The 10,242-nt window shown below is 37.3% G+C and overlaps 1 protein-coding gene across 6 annotated transcripts; it reads left to right on the top strand.

The window, feature by feature from the left end:
* Positions 1 to 1,053: 1,053 nt before the first annotated feature.
* On the top strand, positions 1,054 to 5,994 carry LOC18429108 (uncharacterized). 6 transcript variants are annotated; one of them, XM_088861106.1, is made up of 11 exons: positions 1,054 to 1,239; positions 1,317 to 1,395; positions 1,493 to 1,572; positions 1,657 to 1,723; positions 3,144 to 3,215; positions 3,459 to 3,659; positions 3,971 to 4,151; positions 4,301 to 4,393; positions 4,501 to 4,582; positions 4,918 to 5,391; positions 5,714 to 5,994. In XM_088861106.1, the coding sequence occupies exons 1-8, from the start codon at positions 1,164 to 1,166 to the stop codon at positions 4,307 to 4,309; spliced, it is 765 nt and encodes a 254-aa protein (XP_088717232.1). In that variant the 5' UTR covers positions 1,054 to 1,163; the 3' UTR covers positions 4,310 to 4,393; positions 4,501 to 4,582; positions 4,918 to 5,391; positions 5,714 to 5,994. The 6 variants fall into 6 exon arrangements, with proteins under 6 accessions (XP_088717232.1, XP_020520103.1, XP_020520102.1 ...); XM_020664444.2 differs by having other exon boundaries at positions 4,830 to 5,391; XM_020664443.2 differs by having other exon boundaries at positions 4,301 to 4,411.
* Positions 5,995 to 10,242: the final 4,248 nt, after the last annotated feature.

Below are 10,242 nucleotides of genomic sequence, written 5' to 3'. Positions count from 1 at the left end.
ATGGGATTAGCCCACTAGCTCATATAAACATATGAACCCAGTGATCCAGATTGAATCTGAGTCGATTTGACGATCACAGATGTCCGATAATATTTGAATTTTATTTATTTTTTTATAAATCCAAACCACTTGAAATTTTACGTGTGTGTTCTTCTCATCAAGACGCACCTAATAAAAAATATAAAAAAAAATTATTCGTAAAAAATAAAATGACCAAAATACTCCCCAAAACTTTTCAAGGTATTTTGGTCAATTTGTTTTATGTAAAATACTTTTTTGATATTTTTCGAAGATTCACTTGTTTTTTATAAACGCATGTCTAAAATTTCAATTGATTTGGATTTGTAGAAAAAAAAATTTAAAATTTAAACACTATTGGATATCTGTGATCGTCAGATCGGCTCAGATTTAATCTGAACCGTTTGACTCATATGTTCATATGAGCTAATGAGCTAATCCCATCTTTACCTATCTTTTATTATCAAGGAGGTTATTTGGATTAGGCTTTCCTAGCTTTGGGTTATTATAACCCACACATGGAACTTGAGGGTTTTTCAAGATCTAGCTTACTCATTAAAAAGATGTGGTTTACATAAGGTTGCAGTTTTAAACAATCAAATTAGGTCACCTCCAATATTTATCATAAATGCAACTTTAGTATAATTTTTTTTTATGATGGTTTGGAAATGTATTTTAATCTCCAGCCATAAAATTTTAAACTCCAAAAACTATTCAATTCAAATAGATCTATAAATATAAGGAAGTCTTGAAAATAGACTATTCAAATAATGTATTGCAAGATACATTATTTTTGAGCGTCAAAATCTCTTTTTATTTTTATTTTTATACATTTCAATACTGAAAAATTAGAAGATTTTTCAACATCAAAATAATATTCTATGATGAATTATTGAAGTGAACTTCGATTGTTTTCCATGGTAAAAACGTGACCTTTACCCAAAGTTATTTACGTTATTATTATAAATTTTTTTTGTTTGCACAATATTTCTGCGCGCCGCTTGGATATAAGTACTTTTCTCTTCTGAACTCCACGAGACCTAAGTGAGAAAAGTGGGAAGAGGGAGATTTGTAGAGAGAGAAAAGTAAAGTTTGGGCGTTGTAGGGTTTGGGATTTTCAGGGTTCTCGTTTCAATCTCATCGCCATGTCGCACTTTGGAAGATCGGGTCCTCCTGATATCAGAGACACTTTCTCTCTCCTCGTCCTCAACATCACATTCCGTAATCTCTCTTTAACTCATCTCTCTCTTTCCCTCTCCATCTTTTATCGCTGTTTCTCTTACCTCTTTCTCTTTCAGGTACCGCTGCTGATGATCTTTTCCCTCTCTTTGATCGTTGTGGGAAGGTTGTAGATATTTTCATTCCTAGGGACAAGAGGCAAGCCTCTCTCTCTATTTCTCTTGCTCTCTCTCTACCCTTCTTTCTCTCTCTTTCCATCTTTTGCAATATAGTTGTGTTGGGTTTGCTTTTGCAGGACTGGAGAGTCTCGAGGGTTTGCGTTTGTTCGTTACAAGTATGCGGACGAGGCTCAAATGGCAGTTGAGAGGCTCGATGGTACATTTATTCTCTGTCCTCAATCTCTTTCTTCATATATTTAATTACTTGCTTTCATCTTATCCGTCTTCTCTGGTTTTATAGGGAGAAATGTGGATGGAAGGGATATCATGGTGCAATTTGCAAAGTATGGACCCAATGCTGAACGCATGTAAGTCTTCTTTTGTTTCCCTCTCTATTTTCCATTAGCAGGACGGGATTTAATTCTACGAGATAAAACCTCCGTTTCTGATTGATATTAGGGTTCAAGAGACTCCATTTCTGATTGATAATAGGGTTCAAAATAGGTGGACTTGCACATTTAGTACCTTATTCCAGACTACAGTTTTCATGAAATCCACTAGAAGTGGGGTATGGTTAGAGGCGTGGGTAATGTGTACAGTAATTTGTGAAGATATGATACTCGCTTTTTATGTTCCTAGTATGATACATCTCCTTTTCATGCTTTTTATGTGTGTTTGGGGATTCTGAGGTAGTGGTTAAATATAGTGACACAGTTAGTTTCATGCTTTGCTTTCAATTTGAAGCTACAGGAGTGAGGGATGCTTTCAATTTGAAGCTAGATGAGGGAGCGGTTGGGTAGGGTAGAATAGCGTAGGGGTAGAGTAGGATATGGGTAGGGGACTGAACTTTGCATGAGGTTTGTAGTGAAAAGGGGCCTTGTGCTAATTGGATTGTAAATCCACGACATGTTAATGCATTAATCATGAATTCAGGGAGGGTATCAAACTTTGCATGAGGGCAGGACGTTTAATTGGATTGTAATTCCACAACATGTTAATGCATTAATCATGAATGGCAATGAGGTAATGGTGTACTTAGAAAAAACACAAGTATCCTAACATGATATACTTTTTTTTTTTGGCTTGAAGTTTCAGTTATGATGGTTTTCATTTGCAAAATGTTGTCGTTAGTAGAAAATCGATTTTGCAAGCATGTACTTCTAAATTGATTGTTTAGACATAATTCATGCACTCTACAACTGAGGAAAAAAAGATCATTGTGTTTTACAAAGTGTCTTGCTGAATAAGCCCTTTATGGAACACAAAATTGTAATTTAGACACCATAACCAACACCATTTTAGATCCAAAGTATTTTTTGCAAACCTATTGGCTGTCTAGGGCATTCTAATATCTAGAGTTGTAAAACCTAACTCGTGGACTATAGTATTCGAGCTTATAAATTTTTTTTCCCTTATTTATCCTCAAGCATACTGTTGGGGAAGTGTTATGGGATGTTTTCTTCACAAGAAAATATATTGAAGTGTTTTTAATCCTCCATCCCTTGTGCAATGGATTATGATTGAACGCAAGCAGTTAGTGTGCTGATATCACTTATTGTGCAACACTGTTTTGGATTTTTCTCTCTTGTAAAGTAGTACTGTGAAATGATTTTTGGATTTTCTTATGGTACAGTCACTGGTTATAGTGAAATTGGAGATGTTAAGTGGTTTAGTCATCCTTTATCGGCATTCTTTGAAGCCTTAATATCTCTCTGTATATGTAGTTTTGTTGGCCATTGTGTAATCTATCTCTTTGACTCTCTCCCATTCACCCCCTGGGCCTTACAGTCATAAGGGAAGAATTGTAGAGGTATTTCCAAAGTCTAGGGGCCGATCGAGAAGCTACAGCCCGAGGCGCAGGTAAGTAGTTTCCATGAATTTTACCATCAAAGTTGGCATCCCACTATCATTTTTTAAGTTTCTAAGTTATGTTCACATGGAATTCTTATTTATTTTTTAATCAAAATAAGTTCTCCATGCTTTGTGATAACTTTTCTATATGTTCTTTATGACATTCTGATGGGTCCCAAGTTTGGCTGCTGGTTCTTTGTTGGGCAGTTATTTATGCTAGACGCCTTCGCATTGATAATTGTCCATGTTCAGGTATCGTGATGACTATGATAGAGATTACAGGAGGAGAAGCCGTAGCCGTGAAAGGTATTATGATCGTGACAGGTATCGTGGAAAGGAGAGAGACTATCGCTACCGCAGCAGAAGCCGCAGTTTGAGCCCTGATTACAATCATGGGCGTGGTAGAGGTAGGGAGTATGATAACCCAAGGAGTAGAAGCCGCTCATATGACAGGTAAACTATCAACGATCAATTCCTTCTTTCTCTATCTCTTAGGGGGTTCTTGGTTTCAATATTTCAAATATCCTCTAAGAGAATATTCCATTACATTGTCTATGAATCAACATTCACTTCACGCACACCTACGCACCCAGACACATAAATACAGACATACTTGCATGCATACGTTCATACATACACATGCATGCATAAGGACGTATGTTTACACACATACATACATAGATGCATGTATCCATCCATCCATACATACATGCATCTCTATGTGTATATGTACATACATTTACGTGATACTGTTTATTATTCAGTGCTTCTCCTGCTCGTCGTAGTTTGAGCCCTCGAAAGAGTCGCTCTCTTAGCAGGAGTCCTTCTGATCGGAATGAGAGTCCACGCAAGCGAAGCCCTGAGTGGTCTCCTTCGTTGGCGAGTTTATCCCCTCGGAGAAGGCCTGCAGATTCTCGAAGCCCTTCTCCAAATGATTCAACTGACGTAAGTGACAATTAGTGACCATTAGTTCTGCATGGCTTTTTATGAGTTATCACGGCAAATATTACATTTGACATTTTGTGGACTGATGCCTTTTTTTTTTAATAAGAAGTGGTTTACTATGACTGATGCCATGTTACATTGTTTTCTAGGGTTATTGAGAAGATGCATTATCTTGTGTCCAGATACTTTGTGATCATTTTGCCTTTGCGATTATCAAGGCGGACCGTATCTACCTGAGCTTGGTAGAGCATAATCTTAAAGTCAAGTATCAATGTCCTGGCTCTTTATTCTCTGGACCATAATCTTATTGTCAAAATGTATCAGTGTCATACTCGTAGTGCTATTGCAGTCTGTTGGTGATGGTGGTGATAGTGAACATTTTGCTGATCAAGTGTGAGAAATTAGTTGTGGGTGGGACACATGGTCTAGCAGTAAGTTTGCATCTCTATTATGAAATACTTATGCCTATTAAGTCTGGTACATTTTCCTTTTTTTTTTTTTTATTTCCTTTTCTTTAAGTGGATCATGTGTGAGAGAGAGACAGATGGTTATCTTTTTCCATTTAGGGATGTTTGCTTCGTTAGCTTCAAATTTGCCTAGATTGGTATAAGAAATGCTACTTGTTTTAATTTAGTTATTAGGAATCTGGATCATGATGTATGTTGTGCACTTTTTTAGTTCCATGGTCGTGAAAAGAATGATTGTGGCTGTGATGAGCGAGATGATTTCAAATGACAATATTCTCATGGGTCTCGTGATGTCGTAGATGATGCTGTGTCGACTTCCTTGCGGGAGGAGTCAGATAAGCATCCAAAGTATTTTCTGACCTTGCTGATCATATATAGCTCGGCACCATGTAGATACAAAAAGGACATGTAGATACAAAGATCATATACAGGTTTGATGATGATGCTATGAAATAATCTGATGTTCTTCTCTGATGGGTAAGCGTAAATGTTTTCATTTGATCTTGTATTATCTCAACCATTTGCATATTGCATAGTACTCTTTTTGGGCCTTCAACAGCACCAAAGCTCATCATTGACTTAGTTTTTGGTTGGGGTGGCGGAGAGATGGTGGGATCGTGTATTTGACCCATAGATGATGCTGTCATTGGGCCCGAGTGTGCTTGTTAAGGTATTTGTTTGGCCCGTAGATGATGCTGTCATTGGACCGAATTTGCTGGTGGTATCTTTGACGTTGACTGCCCGGAAAATTGACATTGCGTTAGCAACCTGAGGTTGGCCCAAAGTGAAAAAACTGCTTTGATTTACTACGTAGTGAAGTGTACTGAAATCTCCTGGACTATTGGAAACCATGGTCCATTGGGCTCATCACTGTGTAATGAATTGGACAGTGATAAAGAGAGGGTGGGACCCACCACTGTGGTCATGTATTGTTCTACTGAGTCCCGCTTTCTCTGTTATCTTCTTTCATTGTACATTGAAGATCCCAATATGCTACATATTCCATTGTCCATTGGATTTTAGTGTACTTTTCTTGCAGTGTAGGATGTGAATTTCATTAGCAAGCAATGTCTTCTATACAATTGTTTTCCACAGGGGTAGCTGTTAGGATCTTCCTAGATAACAATTTATAAACTGGGACGTGATGGTCGGCTGTAGCTGAGAGCTCCAGAGTGTGGTTTGTTGGCTGATGCTGTCCTGTGTTGTTAGTTACTTTGTCCATATAAGCTGAACCATCTTACCATCTTGGGATTCTGGACTTCAGATTTCAGAATGTTATGAAAATATACAATGTCATCTCCATATGAATTTTTTTGCTATGCTATGTTGTATTAAATTTTGTTTTGTAGTAAGGTTCTTCTTGCTAGTTTGTTTTATCTTGTTTGCTTCTTAGAAGTTAATTCTTCAGTTGTTTTTATTTGTTGCTGTAACATGTCTTTTGTAGTAATTTGGAGAACTTAATACTCATACCAACAAATCACATGCACATGAGCTGTCAAAAAATAAGATTGCCTGGTCCTTGTAGTTCCTCGATTTTGTTTGGTGACATATGCTTGGTGGCCTAACTTGTTTTTCTATTTTAAGCCAATTTTAGTGTGTTATTGAGAATACCATTCTCTAAATCTGTTTACTTTTTTGTTCCTTCGGACAGTTCTGTGGAATACTGTGTTCCGAAAAAACAAACGACATAAATTTGGTTGTTGGTTTGAGGTTCTTTTAGAACATCCATTCGATGTTCAAGATTTATGGAATTCATTAATTGTGTCAATCGAGTTTACTTGTAGTTTCTTTATATTTGCAAATAACCTATAGGAGATTACTTACCAGCCCTCACTTGGCTTTCGAGTTTCACTGTGAAAAGAGTGGTGGGCTTTAATCTGGTAAGCTGTTCTCGAGAGTGTAGAGGATAGAGGATTGAGAATCTATCATATTTCACGGAATACATCATAATCATATCTCATTATGTGAATGACTGCATTTAGTTAAATTTAGTAAATTGGAATGTTTGACGGAGGGGAGGTTTAAATGGTTAAAAGGGATTCTGAAAGAAGACCTTTTGTGGAGACTTAAACTTTGGAAGACATGATGGTTATGTGCTTGTATTATGCATTTTTGTGAAGTGACATTTTCTTAATACTCATGGATCAACGGCCAACGGCCTGTCGACTCTTTAGTAACTATACATATGTCAAGGGGCGGCTCTTTGGTTTGGTTATAGATCTCGGAGGGAGAACATGAGGAGGTTATAGAGGGAGAATGATGGAAGGTGAGAGGTTAGATCGAAGTTCTAAAACTTGGGACTTAGGACTTGACTAGGCGTGATACATGCGTACCATATTGGAAACAACCTTATAACCTGTCTTCCCTGAAGGTATGATTATTTAAGCATCTTTAGAGGATACATACACACACCCATGCACGCGTATACATACAGAAGCGTACCAAAGGGGAAGCCCATGTATTCCTTTTTTTGAGGTGGAGCTATTGGTTTGTGATCTAAAGATGTTGAGGTTGAGTAATCAAGTCGTTATGGAATGTGGGAGGCACAAAAAAAATGTAGATGCAGAGTAATTAATGGGAGGAGGTGGAAGCTTGAGACTGTTTTGGATGCATGAAATGTCAAGGGGAAGGAATGTATTTGAATATTGTGCAAGATTGATAATTTTGGGTGAAGAGTGCAATGGTCTAGTGAGGAAATTCTTTGGTATGTTTACATAATTTTAGGCACCGAGTCCGAGAGACATGATGAATTTCAAAGGAAACAAGGTGAAAATGTAGAATCTTATGGCCATAAAAGCATAATAAAGTTTTATCATGTCTTGATTGTTCTTGGAGCATGTGAAGCCTCTATGTGGAATTGCTTCGCGGATGGATAGACTTGCAATGCTGTTAATACTTTGGACTGTTGCATAACTGGCTGCGACTTATGTTGGTCATTCAAAAGGGAAAAGTTTATATAGAGCTGAGGCTCTAAACAATCAAATTTGAGCCTACCACAAAAATTTCATTAGAAGAGGTGGTTTTGATACCCAAAAAAAAATGGATTTCAAGTTTTGGAAATAGTGTATTTTGTAATGCATTTTTGGGCTGTCAATTTTCAAGATTTTCAAGTTTTCATAGATCTATCGATCTCTACTATTTTTTAAGCTTTAAACTTTATAAATAAAAATGAAAATTTATTTGAAGTCTATCATAAAGATTTACAATATTGAAACCACATTTCTCGATACTGTTTGAAGGTAGGCTCCAATTTGATTGTTTAGAGCCTAGGCTCTATATAAACTGCACCCCATTCAAAATGTGACATATTGAACTAGAAAGAGTCTAAATCACCACCAAAGTGTGCCAAAACACCTCTAGGAATATTGCCCAGAATCTGCAGATCAATGGCATAATATAGTGTAAAGACTTGGGGTTATAACAAATCCGAGGGCAATTCCGGAGTTCTGATAAAAACAGTGTTTTGTTGGGGGCATATCTGAAAACACCAGAGAATGACCTTTTGTATAACCAGAGTTCCTTTGCAGCCTCTCTCTCTCCCTCTTTTCTCTCTCTATCTCTCTCCCTAATGTTCTATGCACATGGTGAGATTCTAGGACTAGTGTTGTAAATTTTTTGATGCCTGAAATCTCCATAATCGGGATTAATCATTTGGGATTTATTAGCGTTATCTGCGCCACTGTTGGAAAAGGAGAAATGTTGAACATCAAATATCTAGGGAGACAACTCGCCGACTATCTTCTAGTGGTTCCCTAATGAGACTTATAAGAGGAGTTAACATCCCCCGAAAAAACAGAGGACTCACCGAGTTTCTTCAATTGATGTCATAACAATATTATTTAGGAAGCTCTATTTTATTTCGCCTCTCCCGTATTTTAGGAGAGAGATGGTAGATTGTTGGTCAGTTTTGGCACAAATAGTGATGCAAGTCTTTGGGCTCGGATGGTTTGGTTACTCTCACCCAAGGGATGAGCACCCATGTATATGAGGCATACCGAGTAGCCATGGTGCCTTGGTATGCGACAAACACATGGCGTTTAGTCTGCAGAGGGCAATAGTAGCCATGGCGGCCTGGTATTCCGCAGAGGGCAAACACATGGCGTTCATTCCTTGAGTGTGGGCCATCTTGTTGAATGAGGGGCATCTTGTTAACTGAAACATCCCAGGCCAAAGGAATTGCATCACTTTTTGTGCGAAAGCTGGCCAACAGTCTGCTCTCTCTCCTCAAATACCCTGGCCAACAATCTGCTCTCTCTCTTCAAACCCACCCACCCTTTGTTAAGAGAGTCTGCAAGTAAAAGAAAAGGTTACATATAAAGTGTTCGAACCCTTAGTTTAGGAGAGAGAGAGAGAATTGTATATGAATGGAAAATGTTCATTATAGTGGTTGCATATAAAATGAAAAAGCACTTCAAAACGCGGCTTAATATGAAGAAGATTGAAATATCTAATGCTAGGGAAATAACAAAGGGAAAACAGTGTATCTGATCTTTGAAATTTTAAGAGAAGTATTCCAACAAAAATGCAAAAGCAAATGAACACAATATGGTTTACTGAGTTGAGTAATTGATGCCATTCCTAGTGAAAATGCAGGCACAAAAGGGTGGAAAATCACAAAAAAAAAAAACTTTACTGAGTTGAGTAATTGATGCCATTCCTAGCGAAAATGCAGGCACAAAAGGGTGGAAAATCACAAAAAAAAAAAAACTCTCCATGAAAAAAACTTAGGACTAAACAAAATGAATATTCATCAAATGGGGACAAGAAAAAAGGCAGAGCAAAATCTCTTCATTTCCCACCTCTGCACTTCTTCAACCACTGGTTTTGCACCTGAGGGAGCATGCGAGAGGAAATGCAGGTTGTGTAAGAAGGGGGAAATTGTAGACATGGAGAATGTTGACATGATGAGATACTAGAGAGAGAGAGGGAAAAGAAAAGTTTAGCAGGGGGGAGAAGGTGAGACATGGGGGGTTTAGAGGGGGTTTTAAAGCAAGAAAATAGGGCAGTGTGTGACTAAACTAAAACCAAATTATCAATTGAAGCAGGGTTTTCGAAGTGGGGAAAGTTTTAAGTCCATTCCCGTTCAAATGCCTTCCTTTTTCTAAGAATTCATTTATAGCTCTATAGATTAAATCACTTGATATGCAATTTTTTTAGGGTGAGGTTTGTATAAGGTGCCTACTTTATATTGTATAAGTATCGTGTCTAAATTTTGCCACAAGATATAGTTATGGTGTCAAAAGCCTTGATGGCTTGAAAATCCATGTTCAACTCTAGTTAAAAAATTTAAAATTACAAAAAACTGTGTTGATCAAGCAGATTTATTTATACAACCTAAAAAATCTTGAAATTAGATGGTCCAAACAGCTTGTTATAAGATGGATTGCTTTTGAGACTTGAAATTTTTTCTTGTTTATGTCCATATATATCGAAGTCAAGATTATTAGTTGGAACCTTTTCGATCTTCAGAACACTCGTTTCTACATGATTTTTGAGGTGCAACTTACTTCTAAGTTTAAGCCTGCAACCATATATAAAATTTTCCCTTTTTTTCTAATATATCCATGGTTTTGATGCTCACCAAACAATGCACATGTAATGATGTAAGAAGAGTTACAAGGAAT

Source organism: Amborella trichopoda, chromosome 3, assembly GCF_054954075.1.
Source record: "Amborella trichopoda isolate Santa Cruz 75 chromosome 3, AtrichopodaSantaCruz75HAP2 v2.0, whole genome shotgun sequence".
Lineage (NCBI taxonomy): Eukaryota > Viridiplantae > Streptophyta > Magnoliopsida > Amborellales > Amborellaceae > Amborella > Amborella trichopoda.
Note: the sequence above shows the minus strand (reverse complement) of the source record. Positions and strands in the feature narration are given on the sequence as shown.

Bases quoted from the DNA above. Each gene is read 5' to 3' on its own strand.
- LOC18429108 (XM_088861106.1), top strand. From the start codon at position 1,164: ATGTCGCACTTTGGAAGATCGGGTCCTCCTGATATCAGAGACACTTTC. The intron at 1,724-3,143 runs GTAAGTCTTCTT...TGGGCCTTACAG, and splicing joins GGACCCAATGCTGAACGCAT to TCATAAGGGAAGAATTGTAG. The intron at 3,216-3,458 runs GTAAGTAGTTTC...GTCCATGTTCAG, and splicing joins AGCTACAGCCCGAGGCGCAG to GTATCGTGATGACTATGATA.